The sequence below is a fragment of the Vombatus ursinus genome, unplaced genomic scaffold (genome assembly GCF_900497805.2).
Source record: "Vombatus ursinus unplaced genomic scaffold, bare-nosed wombat genome assembly UNPS02000580.1, whole genome shotgun sequence".
In the NCBI taxonomy this organism is placed as follows: Eukaryota; Metazoa; Chordata; class Mammalia; order Diprotodontia; family Vombatidae; genus Vombatus; species Vombatus ursinus.
In genome coordinates this window covers 22,994,383-23,021,985 of record NW_020940358.1, presented here as the reverse complement: position 1 = coordinate 23,021,985, position 27,603 = coordinate 22,994,383, and the positions used below count along the sequence as shown (strand labels likewise).

The 27,603-nt window shown below is 40.0% G+C and overlaps 2 protein-coding genes across 8 annotated transcripts in view; one reads left to right on the top strand and one right to left on the bottom strand.

Moving 5' to 3' along the window:
* The window catches only part of PTPN1 (protein tyrosine phosphatase, non-receptor type 1), a 76,455-nt gene extending 67,668 nt beyond the window's left edge, over positions 1–8,787 (top strand). Inside the window, exons 6-9 of the mRNA XM_027851056.1 lie at positions 2,484–2,693; positions 3,307–3,468; positions 3,935–4,158; positions 5,265–8,787. Of these exons, the coding sequence (XP_027706857.1) occupies positions 2,484–2,693; positions 3,307–3,468; positions 3,935–4,158; positions 5,265–5,454 (786 nt within the window). The 3' untranslated portion in view covers positions 5,455–8,787. The remainder of the gene's footprint in view (positions 1–2,483; positions 2,694–3,306; positions 3,469–3,934; positions 4,159–5,264) is intronic.
* Positions 8,788–10,235: 1,448 nt separating this feature from the next.
* RIPOR3 (RIPOR family member 3) overlaps positions 10,236–27,603 on the bottom strand; it is a 118,749-nt gene continuing 101,381 nt past the window's right edge. For 4 of the 7 annotated variants that reach the window (XM_027850997.1, XM_027851002.1, XM_027851030.1 and 1 more), the window contains 8 exons: positions 27,411–27,547; positions 25,783–25,897; positions 24,832–24,967; positions 23,082–23,243; positions 16,866–17,024; positions 15,932–16,134; positions 13,855–13,938; positions 11,563–12,121 (listed from right to left, as the gene is read on the bottom strand). In XM_027850997.1, coding sequence (XP_027706798.1) covers positions 11,885–12,121; positions 13,855–13,938; positions 15,932–16,134; positions 16,866–17,024; positions 23,082–23,243; positions 24,832–24,967; positions 25,783–25,897; positions 27,411–27,547 — 1,233 coding nt within the window. In that variant the 3' untranslated portion in view covers positions 11,563–11,884. Of the gene's footprint in view, positions 11,420–11,562; positions 12,122–13,854; positions 13,939–15,931; positions 16,135–16,865; positions 17,025–23,081; positions 23,244–24,831; positions 24,968–25,782; positions 25,898–27,410; positions 27,548–27,603 lie in introns of those variants that run through there. The other 3 variants (XM_027851010.1, XM_027851039.1, XM_027851047.1) reach the window with 3 other exon arrangements.

Genomic DNA, 27,603 nt, shown 5'->3' with positions numbered 1-27,603 from the left:
AAGTGCCAAAGGGGGCATCTTATGTTTGATTATAGATGTATAGAGAGTACTGGAGTTCATTAAGTAGTGGGGTGACATGGTTAGGCCTTTTAGTTTAGAAGATCACTTTGGCACCTAAGTGGAGGATAGATTTAGATAGGGAGAAGTTATTTGAGGCAAGGAGACCAGTTAAAGGGAATGGCAGTAGTTTAGGTTAAAGCTGGTAAGAGCCTGAACTGAAGTGGTAGCTGTGTGAGTGGAGAGGAGATGTAATAGATTTTGTAAAGTTAGAAATGACAGGATTTGACAGTAGATTGGATTGAATGGGATTGACGAATAAAAGATGAAACTGAGGTTGCAAGCCTCAGAGACCAGGAAGATAAGTGGTATCCTCAGCAACAATAGAGAATTTGAGAAGAGGAAAGGGTTTGGGGGGGGAAAGAGAATGAGTCTTGTTTGGATGTGTTGAATTTGAGGTGCCTACAAAGATATCCAATTTGAGATGTCCAGAAGGCACTTGGTGATGCAAGACTACAGCCCAGGAGAGAGATTAGGGCTAAATGCATGCACTGGGGCAGTGTGATCCCCCTTCTCCCCCCCCCCCCCCCCCCCCCCCCCCCCCCCCCGCCCAATCTGGGTGTCATCATTTGCATAGAGATGATAATTGAACCCCTGGGGCTAATGAGTTCACCAATCAAGATAGTATAGAACAGCAGTTCTCAAAGTGTGCTCTAGGGGTCCTTGAGATCCTTTTAGGAAGTCCATGAGTTCAAAAGTTTCTTATATTAGTTCCTTCCCAAATAAACTATAAGCTATTTAAGGGCAGTACATATTTCACTTATCTACATACTAAGGAACAGCATGGTTTTTGGAGCCTGGTAACCCAAGACTGATGATACTTGATGTCCAGACATTTTACCTGTGATTTTTAAGTCACAGTCTATTCATTTGCATTAAACTAAATAAATTTTTATGTTAAAGATAAAAATTTGAGGTAGGGAGAAGAAATGAAGGAAAAATGAAGATAATGAGGATCAAAGCTAAAATGGTCAATTTCAGTTGCCTTTCAGTGGACAAATTCTAAAGCTCCTATATGTGCAAAATATTGTTGAAGATGGTGTTGGGGAAACAGAGGAATTAAGAGATAGTCTCTACCCTCAAATAGCTTACAGGTTAGTTGGGAAGATGAGTCCTAAATACACGAAAAATTAAATAATGATACAGTAGTTGATAGTGGTAGACAACAGTGCGAAATCATGCTATAAGACAACATGATTGGAAAGATCTTTAAATTTAAAGACCTGAGGATGAATCCCAGTTCCATTACCCATTGAGTAACCTTGGGCAAATCATTTAACATCTCAGCTTCCCCCTCCATTAAATGAGGGGCTGGAACTGGAGATGGTCTAAGATTACTCGCAGTCTAAAGCTATGACTCCATGATCTACAATAAGTGTTATGAGTTCAGTACCATATTACTTTGGGCTGGAATAGTTTGGGAAGATTTCATGGAGAAGGAAGAGCTTGATTTGGGCCTCAAAGAATGGTTAAAATTTGGACACGTAAAGAAAAAGGAAGATAATGTTAGGAAACGTATTGTAATGTAAACCTGAGTTTTGATGTCTTCAAGTTTTGTTTTTCTTCACATTATTATTGTGTATGTTTTCTTGGTTCTGCTGATTTTGCTCTGTTCATAGAAGTGGAAGTGACTTTCCCAAGGTCACTCAGCATATCATTAACAGTTGGGTCTACGGCCTAGGTCCTCTAACAGAATTTTGAGTCTAGTGCTCCAAGTGAGAGTTAATGAAATATGTACATTTTAAAGTGACATTTTTTTAGTTTACTCTGATATTCCAGGCCATGATAATTAAGAACTATCCAAGAGTTAGTATTTCTTCTGAGAATTAAAGCTGGTCTTAAATTGGTATATATAGGAATTTGTTTTGTATTTACCACTGTTCTATTGGAAAGGTACTTTCTGTTCTGAGTATCTCTGCCTTTCCAAAGTTATTAGCCATAGCTCACATTACTTACCTCTAAGCAACCTACCTTGCCTCCAAACTGAACTGGACTTCTACCTACCATTTCACAGTTCCATGTGTCCCTCCTCAGCTGTGCCTTTCAGAATCCTTTTTTTCTAGGAGGCATAGCTCAGGTGTCACATACTCCACATGGCCTTCCCTGATTCTCCCAGATGAAAATACCCCCTCCTTCATCAAATATTCAAAGAGCACTTTGTATAGACCTCTGTCTCTTCATTATCACCTATTTTGCATTGTATTTGTCTTTGTACCATTTGTATTCCCTGCCCTAATTATAATAGTAATAGCTATCATCTATAAAATGCTTTAAGCTTACAAAGCACTTCTCCTAGAACATCAGCTCCTATAAGGCAAGATTGTTTTCATTTTTATGTTTGTATTCTCTAGCACCCAATATATAATAGTCCCTTAATAAATGCTCATAATTGAATAGTGGTAAGAATTTAACATTTTATATTCCAGACACAAGAAACTAGAGAAATCCTACACTTTCACTATACCACATGGCCTGATTTTGGAGTCCCTGAATCTCCTGCCTCCTTCCTAAACTTTCTGTTTAAAGTTCGAGAATCAGGGTCCTTAAGCCCTGAATATGGACCTATTGTTGTACACTGCAGCGCCGGGATTGGGAGATCAGGAACGTTTTGTCTGGCTGACACTTGCCTCTTGCTGGTAAGAGGTCTTTTGCTCCATTGTTTGTGAGAGTCTTAAATACTTGATTATTGGATACTCTTCTCCAAACACTTTTCCTTTTTTTGGCTGTTGCCTTATGGTTTTTTGTTGTTGTTGTTGTTGTTTTTTAAACTTTGTATGTTTTACTTGAGGCTTTATCTTCTGCAGAGTTAAAAGCATATTTCTTAGACAGGCATAGCATATGTAGCACAGTGCCTTACACACTGTAGGCACTTAATGAATGTTAAATTGAATTTATAATTTTTCTTCTGAGAAATAATTATCTTAAGAGGTTTGTTTTTTGTGGAGTTGTTTTTTGTTTTGTTTTGTTTTTAAGGACATCTTCTTCCCTAGCCTTCACTTCTTAACCAAATGGATAAGTAGACTAGTATTGGTCCCTGTGTTCTCATGTTTGTAATTTTTTAAAAATAACTGTCCTCAGTTATTCAAGATTTGCTCATTTTCCCATTGTTTCTTTACCTAATTTTCTGTGATCTTTCTATTTTGACCCTGGGACACTCAGTTCATAAACTATGGTTAGATTAACACTGCATACAATAAGTCATTTGAGAGTTTGTTTTGGGCAGCTCATAACTCCCATTTGGGCTTTCAGATGGACAAGAGGAAAGATCCTTCTTCTGTAGACATTAAGCAGGTGCTTCTGGAAATGCGGAAATACAGAATGGGGCTGATCCAGACAGCAGACCAACTGCGTTTCTCTTATCTGGCTGTTATTGAAGGAGCCAAATATATTATGGGAGACTCTTCTGTTCAGGTAAACACCCTCTGACCTTAGGTAGAATTTTAAGAGATTATAAATCTTTTCCTCCATTTGTTGTCCGCCAGTAATACAATGAAAAAGTATTTACTTTGACAAGGTTCATTGCCGTAAAGCTTGAAAAGACTCTGAACATGCCTTTGAAAGGTGTATTTGAGGTAGTCAATTGAAGGGACAAAAGCTGCTCTTAGGGGAGCTCATGGGAAATCATGGCAAATAGATCCACCTTTCGTGCAAAAGAATCTTCAATACACTGAGTTTCACTAGGTGAGAAACTGTCATTTAAATAGGTCATATGGGAACTGTTGACCAGAAGAAGCTTCCATTTCAAAAGATAAATTGTATTTTTGATTTACCTGAGCAGTATTGTTTATGTAACATTGAGACAAGGGTTTGTTTTTCATTACAAGTAAGCCAAAATGGAAAAATCTGATGTTAATATGACTTTTAATTATTGATTAAGGAGCAATGGAAAGAGCTCTCCAATGAGGATTTGGAGCCACCTCCAGAGTATACTCCCCCACCACCCAGACCACCAAAACGGATATTGGAACCACACAATGGAAGATGCAAAGAATTCTTCCCAAACCACCAGTGGAAAATGAATGAGATGGAAGCTAAAGAACAAGATGGCCCTATTATAGAAGAAAGCATAACTTCCTTAACTGTACCACTGACCACAGAAAGGTAATTGAGTGTGAGAGACCTCTGGGAAGGAGATGTTTATTTTAAGAACCATAGAGATGAGGATTGGGGAGCGTTTGTCATCAGTCTGGCAAGGTGTGCAGGAAGAATGTTTGATCAAACAGAGTCATTCAGAAACCACTACTCCCCTGGTCATAAAATGTAATTCACATTAGGTATAGCTTGATGCTTTTTTGAAGCTGAATTCCTAGCATCAGTTCTATAGACGTTCTTTCCACCTGATAATGATGATTTTTGGTGGGCTTGAAGTCAGAAGCCTGGGGATCGTATCTCAGTTTTGCCAGTTACTACTTGTGTGTGATCTTTCCCTCTCTCGGTCTCCAGTTCCTTTGCCTGTAAAACAACAGGTTTGGACTAGCTGGTCTCTAAGTCCCCTTACAGCTTTAAACATGTTGGAAGATCTGAGTGTAATTCTAAAATACAACCTTCGTGGTTTTTCTCATAAATAAGTGAAATAGTACTGTTGGTTATTGGTTTCCTGTTAGGTTCTGTTCACCAAAGGGTTGATCTTAATTTGACACTTTAGAAACCTTGAAAAGTTTAACACTTTATAAGAATGCTGGGTGTGAGTTGCACGTAATTGAGGTATTCATACACGATTACATAGTCAAGCTTTATTAATCTCAGATGTTACATGCTTCCACAAATCTATATTAGAACTGACTTAGCGATCCCTAAAATTCATGACAGATAGGATACCAGATTGGCACAATAGGAAGATAATAGAAAAAAACATTGGATTTAGGGTTTTTTGGACTAGTATGTGACCTTAGGCAAGTGTCTTCTGGGCCTTGGTTTCCTTTTCTGTAAAATGATGTATTTGGGTGAAATTGTCTCTTGTTCCCCTTCAGTTTCTGAAACTTAAGATTCTCCTGAAATATGTTCTTGTACCCTTTGGACCTAAGGGGAATACATTTGATAACCATAGTTACTAGGTGTCAGTATCACCATAATGTAACTACTAATTATGCCTCTGGATCTAGGTAAAAGAATTTGGTCAAGGAACAAAGGATCGTTGCTAGTCTAAATATTTACCTATTGATACCAAAGTTGTGATCAATGCCTGCTTCTAAATTTCTCTCCACTAGTCAAGACACTGGAGTTAGAAGGAGAACTGTTAGTGAACATCAGAATGCCACTTCCACCAAAGAAGAGCCATCCCCGGAAGAGGATGAAGACAATATGGCGACCACCTGGAAGCCCTTTCTAGTCAATATCTGTATGTTCACTGTCCTCACAGCTGGAGCTTACCTCTGTTACAGGGTATGTTTTCATTGATGGACCTGATGGCAGGATGGGAGTGTACAGAAAAAACCATCAGTTGGACTGGTTTCTAATTCAGTTCTATGAAATTAACTGAGTCGTGTCTCAGAAGAAACAAATCTAAGGTTAAAAGTCTGGAACTTTGGTAGGGCTAAAAGAGAAAATTAATTGATGCACTAGGGTTTAAATAAGCCCTGTGGTCCCAAGAATAAAATAGTTGAATCTCAGGGCCTTAAAATATTCAGGACTAAGCAGAGAAAATGCCAAATAAATCTCTCCTGTTTTTGTTTCTTTGTTCATTTTGTTTTTTAAAAGAATAATAGAATTACAACACATTGTTGTTTTTAACCTTTTTGAAAGCCAGTTCTTTGTTTTGTTCTATTTCTGAAAAAAGACTCAGCAAAAGTAAAACTTGCTTGTACTCTCCAAGTGTTGAAACCGAATCTGCAATTTCTGTTTGATTTCCCAGAAGAACCCTCATCTTTTTGAGAATGTCATTTGGTAAGGAGGGGAGGATGGGAGGAACCATGTTATACTCAGCTACACTTCATCTGGTGTTCAGACGGAGTGGTGGGCAGTGCCTGTGCTGATTATCTGTTGACCACAGCATTCATTCCCTTTTTAACATGGTCCTTACTAAAAATGAAGAAGAAAAAACCACAAACCCAGGTTCTGCATTTGCTCAGGGTATTCCTTGCTTCCCCCTTCCCCCACCCACAATTAGAAATAGTTAATTTCTCAATTGGTACTATTAAACTCAACCTGCATCTGCACATGCCTGGGTTATGCTGTCCCCTGCACATTTGTTTACCTTTTTCCCTTGCAGGGGTTCAGGGAGTTCAACTCAGATATGTCCACCAGCATTTTAAAAGCCTCTGTTAGTATTTAGGAAGACTAGTCTTCACATGATTTGGACTGTAAATTGCAGTCTTCTTATAAATACACTTGGTAAAGTTGGCTGCTGTTTAAATGAGGGGCAGAAAAATGCTCTAGGATTCATCCAATACCACAAACCATTAGAAAACAGTTGAATGAATACAGAGCCCAGTCCCACAGCAGCCACCTCGAAAGAGTTTTAAGAGGTCACCCGCTTCTGCTCAAGGAGTCAGATCAGTGACTGAGCAAAAGGGAAGCAGCTTTCCTTTGGCTTTGGGGTTGCTTTTCTTTGCTTTAGAAAACAGATTTCAGTAATGGCTTTGTTTTGGCTCGGCTCTTTGCTGTGAATGTTGTCAGGTGGCATAGGTGGGTTAGTGTGTAAGTCTCGCATCTCCACAGACACCTGGGTTCTGGGCTGACTTCACTTGATAATGATTGGTTTCATTCCACTTCCTGTTCTACAGCATCTCAGAAAGGTCTGTTCCGCCCAAATGGCAGTTGCTGCTTGTAGGAACAGCAGCAGAATGGCAGGAATTAAGGGTTAAGAAAGCCATGAGGTAAAAGTTTGCTCTCACTCCTGCTTTGTCTTTTTGTTGTGGTTGTTGGTGTTGTTCGGCCCTGGCCCTAGCCACCCCTCTCCCTTTTCCCCTACATGTACAGAGTCCAGTTTCTCAAGGAGAATGAAAGAATGCAGTGGTGCAGATAAGCAGAAGGGGCAAAATAGAGTACTTATAGTTGCAGTAGCCAGTCCAAGACACTCGATCTTGATCTGCAATGGTGCCACTAATTGGTGCTTTTTAATGAATCCTAGTCATGCAAGCACTTAAACACCATTTTCAGCCAACCTTTTATGGAGTATATTGTGTAATGAATCTTTTCACTCCATATTTATTTTCCCCCCAACGGTATCCATAGCTCTAGCATTTTCTTAAACTAATAATGTGTTTAAAAAAATTTTTTTTAATGTCAGCCTTGCATCAAGGGCTTATCGGAAGTACAATAATAAATCTTCAGGTAGTGCTGGGAATTTAAGACATACCTGATAGGCTATGGAATCCATCCAGTACTTGAAAGGAAGAAGATTGTAAGCAGTCATTATTGAGTAATATTGTGGTTTTCATTAAAAGAGATATCGGGATATGTTTATAGAACAATGGTATCATAATATATAATGAACATTTGTGTATTTAAGAGACAGTATGTGATTTCTTTGTCCCAGTTACTTTCCCTAGAGTATTGTTCTCAAGCAACATTTTCCCCATTTGTATTAGAATGCATGTAAGGTCGTCTTGTGTCCTGATTAAATACCATGTGCTTGAAGGTGAAAGAACTTATATTTCTGCTTACTGATGTGCCCACACATAACAGTCAAATTTATATTTGCATGATCTGATCGTTAAGTGGCTGTGGTTCACGAGGCTGTTGCTGAAAATGTCTTCATTCAGCAATAGATTGATAGATATTTATCCAATAACAGATACTTGCCTAATTATTAGGCATGACTTTCTATTCAGTTTTACTCAGTAACCCAGTTTATCATACTTAACTATCAACTGAGTAGCAACTGTACTACAGACATTCCAAGTGTATGATAAGCCCTAATCACACCTCACCCACTAGTCATCTCAGGCAGTCAGTCTCCCCACTGACCTTTGACGGTATCATTTACTGCTCCAAATTCAGAAACATATCCTGGAGCAAACCATTATTTGGAATAAAGGCTAAGTAAAGAACAAAGCAGTTAATTTTTGCTGTGGAGCGCTCTGGCAAACTGGATCTCTTAATATAGGTGGCCTACATACAGTTAACTGCAGTATCTTTCCTGTTTGGAAGTATTAATTCTAGTCTTGGTGGGAATCCCTCACCTCACCCTCCAAACACACATACACACCACACACACAACAACAAAACCCTGTCAGCCCTCCACAGTGATTCAGTTATATCATAGCTACTCCTTTGAAAGAAATCATAAGGTCTTCAAGTTATGACTTTCATTTTTTTAAATGAGGGGAAATGGGGAGAGGGTAGGGGGAGGTGGCTGCAGCTATTCTGCTGGTCTTTACCAGCAATTTCACATTTTGCCTTTGACCAGTTGGATGCCATTAAGGATTTCTACTGTAATGAGAACAGAGTAAAATAACCCTACAGAGCATTAGTGAGGTGTGTCTAAGGCTTATAATGCCAAACTGTAAGCATCTTTTTCTCAAGTCCTGTATATGTATGTAGTAGTTTGGGTATGTATATACAGCAAGTAGAATTTCAAAATGGGTGTATTGGTTAACCGCCTATTCTTGGAGAATGGATGGCTATCCATCTTGTTAAATGTATGTTAGAAAGTTAGTGAGCTGCTAATGCTATATGCCTTAAGCAAATATTTACTCATCAGGTCTTTCTTTTTTTACCAATGGCCATAGAATAATACCATTTTTACAAAAATAAAAATAAACAAAAACAAAATGTTTTGGTATAATACATTTTAATGTATCTCTCTGCCTCTGTGTGCATGCGTGTGTGGGGGTGGGGCGTGGGCGGGAGTGGTGAGTGTGTGCAAGATTCTACAATGACCTCACAGGTTTAAGTGAAATTGTACAGTTTTACAACTTCCCATGCAAATAAATGATGGGTTCTCATTTTAGTTGCAACAATAAAACTTTTTTTTTTAAAGAATATGCATTTGGGCTGCTTCACATTTCTTTGTTGAAGGGACTGCACCTTGTTGATCTTCTCTGTTGAAGTGAAGCACATTCTTCTCTTTAAGCACAGCTATGGTTGCCTAAAGTCTCTTTACAGGCTATCTGCAATGCTAAGATGAGTTCAGTTGTTCTCTGAACTTTTTAAAGGATTCCTTGATAGGAATGTTTTTGGCTTTATCTTATAAATGAGTTAGAGGTAGAAAGGACCTTTGAAATACTTTAGTTCATTCATTCATTCATTCATTTAATAAACATATTAAGTACCTACTATATGCCAGGCCTTGTACTAAGTGCTAGGCATAGTCTGGTCCCCTCATCTGTCAAGGAGACTTGATGCCGGGGCAGCTAGGAGGTACAGTAGATAGACCTCCATCCTTGGAGTCAGGAGGACCTGAGTTCAAATCCAGCCTCACACACTTAACACTTCTAGCTGTGTGACCCTGGGCAAGTCACTTAACCCCAATTGCCTCACCAAAAAGCAAAACAAAACAAAGCAAAAAACCTTAGCTTGGGGCAGCAAGGTGGCGCAGTGTATAAAGCTCTGGCCTTTGAGTCAGGAGGACCCAAGTTCAAATCTGGCCTCAGACACTTGACACTTACTAGCTGTGTGACCCTGGGCAAGTCACTTAACCCCAATTGCCTAAGCAAAAAAAAAAAAAAAGGGGAGACTTGATGTCCGAAACTGTTAAGTGACTTGCCCAAAGTTTCAAAAACAAGTAGTATCGGAGCCTGACTCAAAACATCGACCTTCTGACTCTAAAATCCAGTGCTCTTTCCCTACATTATAGCAATAAATAATAATGCATATGTACCTTCTCTCCTCAGTGTATGCTGTGCACTAAAGGTCTAGTTGAAGCAACAAGTAAAGCTCAAGCTCCGTTGTTGCCTTAAAAGGAAAGGGCAAATCCTTTATCTGTAAAATGAAGACTCTGAGCTAAGGCTCAAGCTTCCTTCTGTCTCTGACATTTGACCCTGGGTAATATGGAAATGGGTCCACAAAACAGTCTTCTTTAATGTGCTTTTATAGTTTGGTTATTTTGAAAGTATAGTAAATATATATTCAGTATTCAGTTGATGGAACAGAGGGCTTGCTAAGCTAATAAGATTTTCTTCCCCCATGGAGAGTTAGTGTTTCTCTGCCTTGCTTTCCAGGACAAAATTAATTGCATAACCATTTTGAGATTTTTATTTTTTTAATTAAAACTTTACAGAATTTAATATGTAAAGTCACAAAAATAAATATCCAATGAAAATAAAATCACAAAGTATATACAAGTGAGAGTAACTGAGGTTTCCTAAAGCTTCTGTTATGGAGCTTTCCAAGGGCTACTGTTCCTCGGAGACATTTATCCATACACGTTAGTCATAAGCATCATATCTGAATCATCGTATCTGTTTGGGTTTGGGGGAGCTTTTCTCAGTAGGAAAAGTTTCCTGTCTTTGTCTTTCTTCAAGAAGCCTATGCTACCTCTTTAAAGACAATCAACCTCGGGGGTTCAAAACCAATTCAACTAACAGCCTGGCTGACCCCTGCCAGAATTGTATGTTCAAAGGTTTCCCTTGATGATAGTTTTTCCCTCCTTTTAGCCTTGTATCCTTAATGGTATAACTGAATATGGCAAAAATATGCTTCATAAATAATCTGTATACCTATTGTAGTCAAGACTCTACTCCAGCACTTCAGCATAAAAGAAAGCAGTCAAACATATTTGGAAATGATTTTCTGTTTTTCAATCTTAGATTGCTCTATCAAGACAGCGATTTCTACCATACCAATTGTACCAAGACATAGATACTGTATCTCCCCCACCCCTTTGCTTGTCAAGGGGTCAGGTTGACTACCCTCCTCCCTGGACTGTGTTCTTCCTTCTTCATTAGTAAATCAGACTTGAAAGACTTTAAGCTCAGCACCTAATGATTCCCCATTGTCTTGGCTTTTTACTGTATTCCCCTTCTGGTCTCAGAGTTTGGGGCTTTGGCTTTGCTGTAGCTGGGTCAGAGGCACCCTTTGCAGTCTCAAGCCAAGAGAGATTCTGGGAAAGGTCATTTAGGAGCTTTACCAAAGGGTGTGGACCATATCTGTCCTGATTTTTCTCTATTCCTGGTCAAAATGTAATCTCTTGGGCTTTAGTTTTTGTCACAGACCATATTCCTCCAAGAAGCAGAAGTGTACATTCCCAGACTCTTCCTCTAATGAGTTTGTGCTGCAACAACCAGATGCCAACTACCTACCAGTGCCAATATTCAATCTTCATATGACAGGGCAGTGGAAGAACAGATTCAGAATCTGGGCTTAGCCTATGGGGCTATTTAAAATATTGTAATTTCAATATCTGCCTCCTGGCATAAGGTTTCTCTGACTTCAGAGCAAATTTTATCCATCTTCTCAAAAGCCAAACGTCCTTTTTCACCTGTGTATATATAAGATAATGTATCACTGATAGAAACATCAGTACTCCCATCCCCAATCTTGTTTTTTCTCCACATACCATCACCACCACCACCACCACCCCCCCCAAAAAAAAAAAACTTTATAGTGCAGACAAAACTCTGCATTCATTTGTAAAAACAGCATAGGTTGGAGCTTGGGGAAGAGATGTATCTGCAGCCCTTGCCTGACATTTTTAAACAAGTTAAGGGTCTTAAAGTTTCAGCATCACACACATAGGACTGGGATTAAGCAGCTTTTGAGTTTTAATCCTTATTCTCATACGACTTTGATGAAGGGTAATAAATTCATTTTTAAAGGAGGAATAAAACATTTCTTACCCTCTTAGCTGTTCTTCAAAACAGTTGCCTTAGTTAAAAATATTAATAATAGTTCATAAGTCATCATTGCAACTGCCACAATTATTCCCATTACCTAGTTGATATTTTTAAGCAATGAAATTATAAGAAACTTGTGGGTGAGATTCAGCAGTTGAAACAGGCAAATAGATGCAGGTTACACCTGTTTGTGGCTTTCTACTTTTCCCCCAAAAGCTCTCAGTACCCTCAACTAGGATGGAAAGCTTAGTTTTACCAAATGATAGTGTTGTCTCCCGAGCTGCTGTCCTCACATCTTCCAAATCAGACTGACATAAACTTGCAATCTGATCAATACTTTCCGTTCCCTAGGTGAACAAAAGAAACTTTTTAAAAAATAAAATAAAATTGGTTTAAAAAATACACAGGCATCTGTGACTTGAGGTGTAAGTTCAGGTCAGGCCGGGAATTCATCCCAATGAGGGTTTTTGAGGATAATTATTGTTCATTGAAAATTTCTATAACATTGTCCTGTTATGATGGTCAGAAGCTCACAGTATTTACTCTTTATCAGAGCCTTTGGAAGTATCTGTCTCATCAGTTGAAGCTTTACCAGGATGCCCTTGGCTATATTAGCTTCTGAACACAGGATGAGAATCAAATGAGACCATTATAAAGTACTTATCATGGTACTGAGCACATGGTAAGCTCTACATAAATCTTAGCTATTATTACTCCTGTACCAGGTAGTAAGTAGAATACTGAACATGGCGTCAGAAGACCATGGGGGTAAAGTACCTCCCCTCTGGGCCATTATTTCCTCTTCTCTAAAATAAGAGTAATAATACTGGCTTCCTTATAGGACTAAGAGGATCAAAAGAGAGGGCAGATCTGAAAATGTTTTTGTACTAAGTAAAATACGTAAACATCAGCCTTATTAACCATCTTTCTATTGTCATGACAACAGGGAAGCAGTTAACTAAGATCATTTCCAGGTAAATTTTTTTCTATTAGTGTATACTTTAATTACTTTGGCATCATCTTGTTAGCGTTCTTGCTCAGCTTTGTTTGATTGTTGCCATCCCAGTGCTGGAAACTCTGTAGTGTTTGCTCCCTCTGCTGGCTAATTATACTAACACAGTTGATCAATGTCCACGAATCATCCATCTTTGGGCTCCTTCATTATCTGACTGGATCTCATAGAATTTCTTATCTATTCAGGTTCCCAACCCAAATTCATGAGGCTAAGTTCTCAGTGAAGTTTCAAAACAGATAAGCCAAGAGTTTAAAGTGAACCTTAGAGGGCCCTCTAAGGTTCGAATTGACCTTGATCCCCCTCTTAAATAACTCCTTGGGATTCTTTGTTCAATCAAGTATTTGTTAAAACATCTACGTGCCAGGCACTACACTAGGCACCAGGGATTTAAAAACGAAACCCTTGCCCTAGAGAAACTTAAAGTATTATAACAGTCACTATTATTACTAATCATAATAGCTGGGGTTTATGTGATACTTTAAAGTTTTGCCCAGTACTTTACAAATATCTCATTTTATCCTCACAATAACCTTGGGAGGTAGGTACCAGTTAAGTTACTTTCCCTGGGTCCCACAGCTAATAAATGTCTAAGGCTGGAATTAAATAAAAGTCTTCCTGATTCAAGGTCCAGTACTTTATCCACTGTGCCATCTAGATGCCTAGAACCAAGGAAGGCTACATATACATAGATAGATACCAAATAGATATGAGAATGTGTGGGGGAAAGCAGTAGCAGCTGAGGAGGACTAAATCAGGAAAGAGTAGAGAGTGGAGCTTGAGCTGAACTCTGAAGGAGTCTAGGGATTCCAAGAGGCAAAGGTGAGGAGGGAGGCCAGGGCTTTGCAGGCACTGAGCAACTAAAGAAAAGGCCAGGAGATTAGGGTGGAGGTGGGGGGCAGAATGCCATCTGTGAAGAACAGTAAGAAGGCCAGTTCTCATGAACTAATGTTGCATTTTAAATCCTCAAAATGCTATAGGTTGCCATAGAAGATATTCCCAAAAATGGAGCTTTTTTCCCCCAACTCCTGTCAACCCCTAGTCAGTAAAAAAATTGAGTTTACTTACTTTGAGATACTTGAGAGCCAAACATGTCGCTTGTTGGAGTTTTGCATCACTGTCTGAGAGAATACTGGTGTAGAAAAGGAGTGCCTAAAAAGAAAGAAAGAAAAGGAGTACCCCTCAGACACTTGACACTTACTAGCTGTGTGACCCTGGGCAAGTCACTTAACCCCAATTGCTCATCAAGAAAAAAGAAAAGAAAAGAAAAGGAGTACCTAGAGAACAGTGGATTACTGTTGGACTACCAGAAGAAAATCTGCTATTGTTTCACTGTCAAAACACCTGATCTAGAGCTTTATCAGTTGAGTGAGGTAGATAAGAAAATAGTTTATCCAAACATTTATGGTAAGTCGATCTGTCTTTCCTTTCCCCCTCACCCAGAAACCACAATCTATAATCTTTGAGCCAGGGACACACAACACATGTTCATTAATCTATTCAAGGTTTCCTAGAAATTCTTGCCCCTGGGACGTCTTGCAGTGCTGAGTCAGACAGAGTGTCTAGAAGAGTCCAATTTCATTTTTGTGATGGTGAAATTCTGCTAACAATCCTTTAGCCCACTCAATAAGAATATCAAGAAGCATTTCTAAATAGCACATGTTCTTGAAAGTTGAGACCAGAGAAGTCAAGATTTCAGCTCCTGAGTATGATGTGTACGTGACCCATAAAAGTCATTCTATCAGTAATGTTGTCTCAGCAAACCTCCGTGGTGGACGTACTACCCCAAGAGCTGACAGGGCCAGCAAGTGGGTAGAGTACAAAGGAGAAACCTTTGTATCTGGGCGTTGATAGTGGATCTTTTTCATTGGAGATTTTTTTAACAGAAATAGTCTTCTAGCTGTTTCTTGTCATCCCCATCCTAATTCCTGCTTCCCATTTAGGGAGAAACATCAGAGAGAAGGGGAATTAGCCAAGTGGAAACAAACTTCGCTCTGCAGAAAAAATAGGCCTGGGTCCATAGATACCTTTGCACCAATCACTAACCTCCCTGTAACAATGGAAGGATAAGGAAGCTTAATCCATGTTTAGAAACAAACCTTCTGTAGCTTCCCATGACCTACCAAAAGAATGTAATTCCCTGACTAGTATTCAAGACCCTCCACAGTATGAATGTAACTTGAGTTTCACTGTTATTCATGTTCAGAATAAACTCACTTTCACCTTAAAGGCCAAATTCAAAAGTCTTCTCTGTCCCTAGGTGAAAGGATTATCTCCCCTCATCTAATTTCTCCTTACATTTCTCTTGCCTCTATCAGAATCTATACCTTGCAATGTACTATTTATATACATGTCATTTCTTCCTCCTGCCCCATTGGACAGTGAAAAGGGTGTTTGTTATTTTTTATCTCTAGCTGCCTAGCACAGTGCCTTCCATGTAGTTGGCACTTAATAGATGTCCGAAATCAATTAAATGGAAGTAAACATAGTTTATAGGAAAGGTAAAAACACCAAGAAATAATATTCTTGTTTCTATGCGTAGGAACCTAGTAACAGCCAGATAGGTAGCAATTAAGGTTGGACCTTGAGCACAGATCTTGGTGGCTAGTTTTCCTTTGAGCCATGATTTGCCATTCTACCATTAGTCCTTCCCCTAAGATTCGAAGAGTCTAAGACAATAAAAAGTCACTGTGCTTTATCCCTTTCACCATCAAAACAGCCCACTTCTTCCTATTTCAATCTAATGGAAGGTAGCAGCGTATAGGATAAGAGCACCAATTTTTTAATTGGAGGTGGTGCTACAATTGGAATCCAAGGTATGAACTTGGACAAATCACTTAACCTTTAAAACTTTTTTTTCAATTAACAAGCATTTGTTTTCTCTCCACACCCTCCCTCCTAAAAAAAAAAAAGAAAAAAAGAAAACAGAAAAACAAAACTCTTAACAAATATGCCATCACAGAAAACAAATTCCCATGTTATCCATTGGACAAGTCACTTCACTTCCCTAATTCTTTAAAATGTAGGAATTGGACTAAAGGGCCCATCTATCTCTAAAGTATGAATTTAACTCTGAGGTCTCATCTACCTCTCAAGTGTATGACTGCCTGTGAGCAACAGTCTCAATGTCTTCCTCATAAAATACCTTTTCCCGAAAACTCCTATTTCCAGCTGCGTCAGAGAGCCGAGCAATGGCCGCCTTGCGGACCCGGTGGTTCTCATCCAGCTGCAGCAGGGCCCATGTCTTTAGGGTCTGGGGCAGTGGCTGGAGCTGTCCCAATCTCTTTCCCTTCAGCTTTTTTATCTTCTTTAGCCGTCCTGAGCACTGTAGGTCTTCAAGAAGTGTGACTGGGGACAGGGAGGGGAAGGCAGGGAGTGAAGAAGTAAGTAATGATTTCATGAAGTCAAGACAAAAAGCACTTGTGGATTTGTTTTGCCTGCTAAGAATTAGAAATAATTCATTCTAGAAACATACTTGTTACTGCTGCATATTTTGTCCAGGGTTTGAAAAGCAGCAACATTTGATCAATCATTATTTCAAAAGTGAGATGAACTGGGATGGCTCTTAACTGCAAAGATGATGACCCACCCACCCCCCCCCCCCCAACCCAGCAAGGGGTTAATTGAGCACTTAGACCAGTCTTTGAAGAAGTGTTGGACTAAGATGTACATTTGCATTTGAATTCCTCTCTGTTCTTCAGAGGCTAATTACAATATGAGGCAGTCTGGTATAAGGGAAAGAGTCAGGAGTCATAGATTCAAACCCTGGGTGAGTTACTTCATTACTCTGAGTTTGCCTCCTCTATAAAAGGGTATAGTGTAAGGAAAACCTAATTTTATAAATTATGGTTTCTATGGCCTTTGAACTTGGTTTGTGACCTAATTAGAGATGATCTTTTAGAAAGAATGTTAGAGAGGAAAGAAAAGGGTTCTGGGATTTGGTGAAACATTCTCTGTATCCTAATTATTAAGAAATGTGTCTGAACCCAAGAGCCAAGGCTCTCCAGAGAAACTTCTCCATTGTTAATGTATTTCTTTAATAAAGAGATGGATGATAATCACTAGTCACTGCCTAATACCTTCCTTGGTGAGTTGAGCAAAGTGTTTCTCCAAATCGGTAACATTCTGCTTTTCTAAGTATCTCTGAAACTGGAACCAAGTGATGAGTTCTTCTGAGAGGCCCACAGAGGAGATCAGTCCACTGCAGCTGACCACCTGCTCCAGCAACCTGTGACACACTTGCCCAACAGTAGCAGAAAAACAAAACAAATAAACTTAGGTTCATAACATTTGAATCGGGAAATCTAAGGAAACACCTGCCTTTCTGAAACTCTCAGGTTCATCAAATGTTGGAGCACTAAGAACACCTCTGACTCTGGCCTTCTCCCTAGACTTTGCGGGGATGAGAGAGGGAAACCTAGCCAAAATGGGATAACCTGAAGTTGTCGAGCATATCAGCTCAGTTCCTACAAGCATCTATTTATCCCTTGACCTTGATAGCAACTCTTTGGTTTCCCAACCCCAGGGAAAACAGTATGGAATCAGAGAAATCCAGAATTAGAAGGTACTATACAGGTCAGATAATCCAAGCACTCCTTCCCAGTCAGGAATTCTTTCTATAACCACTCTGACAAAAGGTCATCAGCCTCTGTTTGAAAAGCTCCCGTGACATAATGCATCCTACCTGACAAGGCAGCCCCTGTCCATTCCATTTCTGGATGTTCTATTTGTTAGGAAAGGCTTTCCCTGTATTGTGCCAAAATCTATCTCCTTATAAATGTATGACCCCTGTTATAAACTCAAAATCAGAATATTAGAATGAGTAAGGACCTTAAAGGTCCATGTGGTCTAATGCATTCTACAGAAGGAAGAAAGAGGCCCAGAAAGAAGTGTTTTGCCACACACCAAACGAGGGATGAACCACCACCAACCAAAACACAATCACTGCTTTGAACCTCAACTACTTTATCTCCAGGACAAGTTGTTCTGAGACGTTGTCCTCTTCAATAATGAAGGACAACATCTTTTCACAACCTCATGAAGAAAAAAAATCCGATCCCTCTTTTGTCTGATAGCTTTTCCCATATTTGAACACCAGAATCATGTCCTCTTATTATATAGAACAGTAAGTAGGAAGGCATACAGAATGGAATACTGAATATCTTCAGCTGTCCTTCAAAATACATTTGCCTCATACTTTATTCTTGAACCGTCCTCCCTGCCATGTACTCTTCGATTCCAGAGACTCCTGGCTGTTCCAAGAACTTTAAAACACTCCCTATCTTGGCTCTGGGTGTTTTCTCTGGCTGCTTCCATTGGGCAACCCTCTAGAATGCCCTCCTTCCTCATCTCTGCCTAATGGTTTTCTTGTCCTCCTTTAAAGTCCTAGCTAAAATCCCATCTTTTGCAGGAAGCCCTTCCCAATCCCGCTTAATTCTAGTGCCTTCCTTCTCTTCTTTATTTCTATTTATCCTGCATATAGCTTGTTTGTGCATATTTGTTTGCTTGTCTCCCCAGTTAGATTGTGAGCTCCTTGACAGTAAGGACTGTCTATTGCTCCTTTTTGTATCCCCAACACTGAGCACAGTGGCTGGTACATAGTAGGTGCTTAATAAATGTTTGCTGACTGACTAAAAAGTCGATTTAAAAAAGAATTGCTCCTCTTTCTCCCCTACTTCTAAATGCTTCCAAAAGTGACTTTTCTAGCTAAGCAAGGAAAGTTATCTAGTCATCACCCTTTGAAAACATTTTTAAACATAGATTAAAAAGGAAGAAAAGATAAGTCTTTGGTCTATAAGTTGTGTGACTACAAGGTTTGTTCCTTGGAATGGCCTTTCTTATAAATACAGTGAATTCCTCAGAAGTGATTGTGTTTAGGTTAAATTCTACACTCTGAGATATAGGGAACTAATTCATTCCTAAGAGGTGGTGGCACTTTGGGAAAAGCCTTGTACTTAAAAGTCGAAAGTTCTGCCATTTACTAGCTATGTGGACTAAGCAAATCATTTAATCTCTCCAGATCTCAAAGAGTTGGAAATTCCTGCCCTGCCTGGCCCATAGGATTGGGATAGGATGCAAATATGATAATGTAAGCTAAAAGCACTTTGAAAACTAAAAAGTACAATTCAAATCATTGGCAAACCTGTCTACCTGCTTTCATCTGGGGACCTCACTGTTACTTTGCCTAGATTAATTTTTTTTTTTTATTGGAGACAGCTGGGACTAAGTGACTTGCCCAGGGTCACACAGCTAGTAAGTATATGAGGCTGGATTTGAACTCGGGTCCTCCTGACTCCAGGACCAGTGCCCTATCTACTACTCCACCTACACTGCCTAGATGAATTCATCAATGGTTAGCATACCCTCATTTCCAACTCTCTTCCTTTCTTTGTAATAACCCCAGCTGCTAAAGAATATAATGTCTCCCTAAACTCAGCTGTCCACTTCCTTATTCCCATCCCGCTTGACCCTACACTGTTAATGTCCCATTCCAGATCTGCCTGTTCCTTCCCCTGTGCTCTCTGGATGCCAGTTCCATAATTAACAAACTTGCTTTCACTAAGGTGAAGGTGTCACTCCTTCCATCTTCTTGTACTCACTGAGACCCGCCTCTCTCCTGATGACACTGCATTCCTTGATACCCTTGAAATGCACTTATACCTCCTGACTCACTAACCATGTCAAGGGCATCAGAATACTCCTTGTTCCCCATGGCTACTTTCAGATTCAACTTTATCACCTTCATTCAGCAACTTCCCTTCTTTTAAGGTTCATTTAATCCAAATTTATCACCCAAGCCAGATTCTAGTAGCTCTTATTTATCACTCTTCAGGATTTCCCCAGTCCTTTCTCAATGAGTTAAGTGACTAGCAGCTAGTCACTAACCTGTAGTCTTCCTACCCTTCTCAACTCCCTTCCTCATTCTAGGGTGGAGGTGTCAAATATGTGGTGAAGGTTCACATTGTGGTCTGCAGCATTCTCAAATACAGCCCAAACCAGATTAAAATGTAATCAGGAAATACTTAACAAAATAAATCAAAATATACAATAGAATATAGATAATGTTAGTATATAGTTTTAATATATTATTTCATATGCTTTATATTTCATTTGGTTTTCAAATCTATACTGCCCACAGGGAATTTTTATATTGCCTATTTATTTTTTATATGTTTTATACTGCCCCAGTTTCTATTGAGTTTGACACCATTGTTCTAAAGAATTTTCACACATACATTGATGTTCCCTCAAATATATTACCTTCCCAGTCCCTCAATCTATCCAGCTTCCACATCGTACTTCTCAGATGTTCTACCTCAGGACACTCAGCGAAGGTCATACTTTTGATTTTGTTATCACACATACATGTTCCAATTTCATTTTCAAGAACTCATAATTTTTTTCATCTTTCCATCTCTTTGTATGCCTTATTCACTGTGACATCAAATCCCTCTATCCCTCAGCACTATCCTATACCATCACCCCTGCTCTGGCTATTTTCTCATCCCTTCCCAATTTTGACCCCTTGGTAAACCATTTCAATTCCACATTATGCTCTTGAATTTCTTGCTCTATTGCCCTACTCCTGATGACACCTTGTCAAACCCCAATTTTGGATTGCTCCCACCATCTTCTCAGATTGAATCAACTTTGGTACTCACACCTTATCAGTACCCTCTGCCCCTCTGACTGGAGGGCTGGAGGGTAGAGCAAAACAACTCTCAAAGCCTCTATTTAATGAAGGCTCCCAGGCCAACCCTTCATCTCCCACCAGTCCCATCACTCTGTTGGACTGGACTCCATCATGATTATGCCTCACAAGACTCATTGTCCTTTGAGGTAAATCAGCTTTGGTTCTCATACCGCATCAGTACCTACAGTACCCTCTGCCCCTCTGGAAACAAAAAGCTTACACTTACAGAGGGCTAAACAGAATTCGGGGAAATCATGTAATTGTGCTGATTGGGTCCATTATAAATTTATACTAGCTCATCTTAACTGAACCCTCACTACAGCAAGACAGTCCTTCCACTCTTCTTTAATTGATTCCCTATCCCATTCATCAGAGCAGTTATTCCAGACTTTTCCCTCTCTTCTCAAATATCCTGACATGACCCTGCCCTCCAGCAAATCTCTCTGCTGAGAACCTCATACCTCACATCTTACGTCAACAATTCAAGCCAGTGCTCAAGAACTCTTCCTCTCTTCACCTCATCCCTCTAACATCTCTTCCTAAACTCCAGGCTAAGGAGGAGGAGGAGGAGGCCCTTCTGCTTGTCAAAGCCAAGAGGATCTCATTCCCTACCTATTCTCTCGCAGATCACCTCACCATTATTCCCGTTCTCTCTCTAATCCTCACTCCCTTTCCATCTACTGGATCCTTCCCTGCCCTCTACAAACATGACCAGATCCACCCCATCCTTAAAAAACAACAAAAAAAAAAAAATACCTCTCACTACCATGGCCCTCCAACTATCCTCCTTTATCTCTCCTCTCCTTTACAGCTAAATTCCTTTAAAAAGTCTGCAAACAGCCACCTTGTGCAATGACTGACATTCATAGACTTGGCTCTTCTCAGCAGTGCAAGGATCTAAGAGAACTCCAAAAAATACTCACGATGGAAAATGCCATCCTCATCCAGAGAAAGAACTATAGAGTCTGAATGCAGATGGAAGCACGCTGTTTGCTCTCCTTTTCCTTTGTTGTTTTGTTTTATTGTTTCATTCTTGTGGTTCCTCCCATTAGTTCTAATTGTTCTTTACATCATGATTAATGGGAAAATATGCTTAACATGGATGTATAAGTGGAGCCTATATCAGATTGCACACAATCTGTGGGGTGGGGCGGAGAGGAAGGGGGAGAAAATTTAAAACTCAAAATCTTATGGAAGTGAATGTTGAAAACTAAAAATAAATAAATTAATTAATTATTAAAAAAAAAAAAGAGGTGTCTGCAGTTGGTGCCTCCACTTTTCTCACTCACTTTTAAACTCTATACAATCTGGCCTCTGACCTCATCATTCAACTGAAACTGCTGTCTCCAAAGTTACCAGGAGCAGCTGACACCGTTGACCACCTTCTCCCTTTGGATATTCTCTGTTTCTCTGACTCCATCCTCTTTTGGTTCTCCCCCTCCCTGTCTGGCCACCCACTCATTTTCCTTTGTCCATTCTTCATGTCATGCCAGCTAACTGGGGGTATCCTCCAATGTTTGGGGGACATTTAGGCCTCTTTTCTTTTTGCTCTAAGCTATCTCGCTCAGTGAGTATATCAGCCTCCCAGCATTCAGGAATCATCTCCATGCAGATGATTTCCAGGTCTATATATCGAGCCCTGATCTCTCTCCTGACAACTCAAATTCAACATTTCAAAAACAGAACTCATTATCTTTCCTTCACCCCAAACTTCTGCTCTTGCTCATTTCTCATTACTGTGAAGGGTGCCATCATCCTCAGTCATCTGGGCTCAGAGCCTTAGCGTCCTTGACTCCTCCTCTCACTCCACATATCCGATCTATTGTCAAATCTTATTATTTCTTTCTCTACAACAATTCTTGTATACAGCTCCTTTTCTCCACTAAAACAACCCCAACCCTAGTTCTGGCTCATATCACCTCCTACCTGTATTATTACAATATACTCCTAATTGGTCTTCATGGTCTCAAGTTTCTCCCTGTTTCAATCCAGCTTCTGCTCAGCTACCAAAGTGATTTTCCTAAAACACAGATCTGACTATATCACCCCCTTACTCAATAAGTATCAGTGGTTCCTTAGTCCCACCGGGATCAATGGCAAAGTCTTCTGTTGGCATTTCAAGCTTTCTACCAGACCCTTTCCTGTCTTACTGTTCTTACGTTTTACTCCCTTTCACTACTCTCCAATCTAGCCATTCTGGCCTGCTTGCTATTCCTTACACGACACCCCATCTCTCACCTTTGGGCACTGGCTGTTTCCCATGCCGGCAAGGTTTCCTTTCCCAACCCCCAACTCAGAATTCTTGGCCTCCTTTAAGCCTCAGCTTAAACACTAACCTAGAGGTGGCCTTTCTTGGTCCCCTCAGCAGCAATTTGTAATTTCTCTTTAAGGTTTCCTTCCAGCTGTTCTATATTTATCTTGCATATTTTTGTTAATATATGTTATCTCATTAGAATGTAAGCTCCTTGAGGGTGGGGCTATTTTTGCTTGTTTTGGGTTTTTTTTTTTATCCTTAGTGCTTAGCACAGTACCTGGCACATGGTAAGTGCTTAATAAATGCTTACTGATTGATTGAAATACAAAGAATTATTAATAAATCTACCTATCTCAAGTTGTCCAGGGTATTTCCCTTTAATTTTGTGCAGAAACATTTTTTTCAGTTGATTTTGGAAATTTTTTGCTGAGCAGAACAGGATCCCTCCTGGCTTGGTGCATTCACTCCACATCTTCAGATACCGCTTCTTCTTCTTGGCTTGGGGAATAACTGAAAAACCAGATTTGGAATCATTAATTCCCCAGAACTCTGGCATTACCTGAAAACAGGTGTTCAGGAAAAGGCCCCTGAAATCAAATCTCCCTGGGGCCAATCCCTGCTATCCGCATGAGTATCCTGTGAGCTTTATGGATCCCCACTAGAGATCTCCTTTCTGAGAGCATCCTCTAAGAAGAGGGCAGTCTCTGACCTTCTCCTCCTTGTCAATAACAGTCTCGTAGCTTTTTAAAGTCTGGGGAGGAAAAACTAACAATTCTCAAGGATGGATAAAGTTAGGGCTTCTTTCTCTAACTCCATTTTATTCTCTATTTCTTTGAAGATCCCAAGTTCTCTAAAATCCAATGGAGACAGCATGGTATAGTGAAAACTCTGCAGGACTAAGTCCAAAGCCTTGGGCTTGAGTCCCTGCTCTGTCATCTACAGTGTGAATGACCTTGGGCAAACCACTTTTCTGAGGCTATATATATGTATATACATATGTATTCCTCACCTCAGGGTGGTGAGGAAAATGATTTGTACATCTAAAACTACTGTATAAAGGCAAGTTTGTCTCTGAACTTCTCAAATACTTTCTTAGAACATAAAACTTCTTAAATACTAGAGTTTTGCTACTCAAAGTGGGAACTTAAGTATGTGATTTCTTTGGCCTTTGAAATTCTATGGATATCCTCCTGATTAAGAGGTGATAGACCCAGAGGTCAGATTTCAACATATTTTATTTGGACACGGACAATGGGACATTTGCTTGACTATACTATACATATTTGTTAACATTTGTTTTTCTTTCTTTCCCAAGGGGAAAACAGGGAGTGAGAAAAGGCAGATTTTCAATGATTAAAAGAAAAACAAATTTAATTTAAAAAAAATTAAAAAGGAAATTGTATGGATAGTAAGATTTTTTTTTAATGCCTTATTTCTACTATAGCTGTAGCTCCCCTGTGAAACACTTTAGAGGTATCAAACACAAACAGCCAGCTGCCCAAACCAGATTAAAATGTAATTGGGAAATACTGAAGAAAATAAATAAAAATACAGTAGAACATAGATAAAGTTAATATGTAGCTTTCCAAGTCAGTATGTGGCATAAGGGATTTGAATGCACATCTTAGTGGCCCCGTTTCTATTTGAGTTTGACACCACTGATCCATATATCATGCCCTGGGGACAGGATTAAAGAGATTTTTCTTCTTATAACACATAAGGCCCATAATGCTAATGTTACCACCACTCTCAAGCTATATTGGCAATGTGGCATAACTGAAAAAACAAAACAGTAGCTTCAGAATCAGAAACCCCAAGTGCAAATCCCAACTCCATTATTTATCATGAGACCTTAGGCAAGTTACATAAGAATAACAGCTCACATTTACATAGCACTTTACTGTCTACAAAGTATGTTCCCAAGTGGCCTGATCCTAAGGCCACACAGATAGTAAACAGCTGAACTGTGCTTCCTATCTAAATCAATAGGACTGGTATTTTTACTGCTATACCCCTAGATTTAAAAGATGAGCCTTTACATGTCACCCAGTATTTTCCATAGTTTGTGAACAGGTATAGATTCTGTGAGGCTACATACGCTCATCAGCAGACGTAGCGTTCCTGACCTTCTCCACATCGAGCATGGACAGCTTCTCCAGAACCTCTTTTTGCTGTAACACTTCTTCCAGAAGGCTCTCCTGGACCAGTCTTGACAAGTTGGGGCACATCAGTTTCTAGAAAACAGTCCATTGTTACCTCAGGGACAGAGCTAGTAAAAACCCATTTGAAATAATTCATAGCCATTCTGCGAAAGACCTGGACCTACCCTGGTAAAGCATCTAAACTGATTTTATTCCTCAGGGTTCAGGTAGCTTGACTTTTTAATCACCAATAATAGTAATTATAATAATAATTAATATCTAGTATTTATATAGTACTTTAAGGTTTGTAAAGTGCCTTACAGATGTTATTTCATTTTATCTTCACATCATCCCTGCAAGGTAAGTTTTATTATCATCCCCATTTTACAGATAAGGGAATAGAGGCAGACAAAGGCTAAGTGACTGGCCCAGCTATTAAGCATTTGTGACAGGATTTGAACTCAGGTTTTTCCTCACTCCAGGTCCAGTGCTCTATAATCACCAGGCCACCTAGCTGCCATTTTGGATATGAAAGGCTCAGCACAAACAGAAGAAACATAATTTACATTGTCCTCAAAAGAATCTGACACAATAACCTTACAGGTCATCTAATATTCTTGTCTTTGTACAGATGAGTAAATGGATCCAGAGAAGTGACTTGGTCCAAGTCACATGGGTAGTTAAGTGGGACCATAATCTGGATAATACAGACCTGTCACTTCCTCAGTACCAAGTCAAACCTCCCCCCCCTCCTCTTTGTCTTGTAGAACTGGGATTGTGTCATTCATTGTATGTGTATCCCAGCACCTAGCCCATTGCACATGCTTCACAAATGCTTACGGCCAAGGATTCCTCCCATTCTACCCACTTGGCATTAATGGTCAGTTGCCCCAAGCCCCACGCTTTACCTGTAACAGAGCTTTGCAGACATGGAGATGAACCACCAAAAGCACATCTAGTTCATGAATTCCTGCTGTGAGCTCTTTGGTTGATACTTTCAGAGACTGAGAAGTGCCATCATTACTGAATTGAATTGGGAGAAAGAAACTGGTTACTATTTTAACCATCCCTCCCCTTCCCCATACTGCTTCATGTTACAGAATCCAACTCTAGGCCCCAAAGGTCAACTGTCTTCATTCAATAAGCACCTACTATGAGCCTGCTATATGTAGAGTACTACCTTGGATTCTGAGAGATAGACAGGGAGAAAGAGAGACAGAGAGAGAGAGAGAGAGAAAGGAGAAGGAAGAGAGAGGAGGGAAGAAGAGAGACAGAGACACAGACAGAGGGAGAGAGACAGAGAAGAGAGAGGAAAGAGGAGGGAAGAAGAGAGACAGAGACACAGAGACAGAAAAGAGAGAGGAGGGGAGAGACACACAGAGACACAGAGACAGAGAGAGAGAGATGGATAGACTGAGAAGGGACCCAAAAAGAAAAAGTAATGAAAAACACTTGAAGACAGCTGGGAATCTTCTTGTTATTGTTTGTCCTTCATTCTCAAGGAGGACCATGGCATCAGGAAGGTGATGCCATGACCGCAAGTGAATTGGATTTAAGTGAGGCAGGGCTGTGCAAAGTCACCAGCCTCACTCTCTCCTCTGGAGCCATCTGGGTCCAGTGACAAGATATAGCTCAGGATGACTAGAAGCGGCCCTGTTGCAGTGGAAGACCTTGGCCTTTTTGAGCTAAGGTCTTTCCCAGGTCTCAGTTTGATTTAAGCAACACCCATTCAGTGATTAAGGCTAGGTAAAAAATGAGGCAAAGAATGGCCTCTTTTACCTAGTTAAAAAAAAAAAAAGAAAAGAAAAAAGTCAATCTGGGAGGGGAACACCCTCAGGGTTTCTGGCCAAAACAGCAGCTATTGCTACTCAGAGCCATAAGGGCCCAAACAATGACCAAGCACTTGGGCTGTGACCTATTGTTGGCCGTCAATGAGAGCCTGAGTGATTTGGGTTTAAGGCATGGTGCTTAAGAAAGAAATCTAGCCCCAAAATGCCAAGATATCTTGGGAGGCTTGAGGGATAAAAATTTACATTTCATTTACACTCGCAGGTAAGGGTATGATACCCTATGTAGACAGAGAAGAAGAAGAGAGAGGAAGGGAAGGAAGGGAAGGAAGGGAAGGAAGGAAGGAAGGAAGGAAGGAAGGAAGGAAGGAAGGAAGGAAGGAAGGAAGTTGCTTAATAAGAAATTAAATGTATGACCCCAGTTATAAATTCAAAATCAGAATATTAGAATGAGTAAGGATCTTAAAGGTCATGTGGTCTAATGCATTCTACAGAAGGAGGAAAAAGGCCCAGAGAGAAGTGGTTTGCCACTCACTGAATGAGGGATGAGCCACCACCAACCAAAACACAGTTAACTTTGAACCTCAGCAACTTTATCTCCAGGACAGTCATCCTGAGGCCTGGCCATGGAAGAGGCTGGTGCCAATTGGGCAACAGATAGATTTAGACAACAGAAAGAAAACCAACTAGAAATAAAGGTCTAGGAGAGGAGGAGGCCACACTGGGGTTGGGGGGGGGGGTCTACTCACTTTATGCTGTGGGCCTGGCCACTGCCAAATAGGGAAAGCTCATCTGGGTTGAAGTCAGCATTTAAAAAGTCAAAACTTTCCAATATGGTCTCCATCAAACTCTCCATGGATGAATGTTCCTGGTTAGTGACCTTGGGCTATCAGGAAATAGGGGGGGCAAAGACTTCAGAGCAGTGTTCCCTCAGTAGATTGG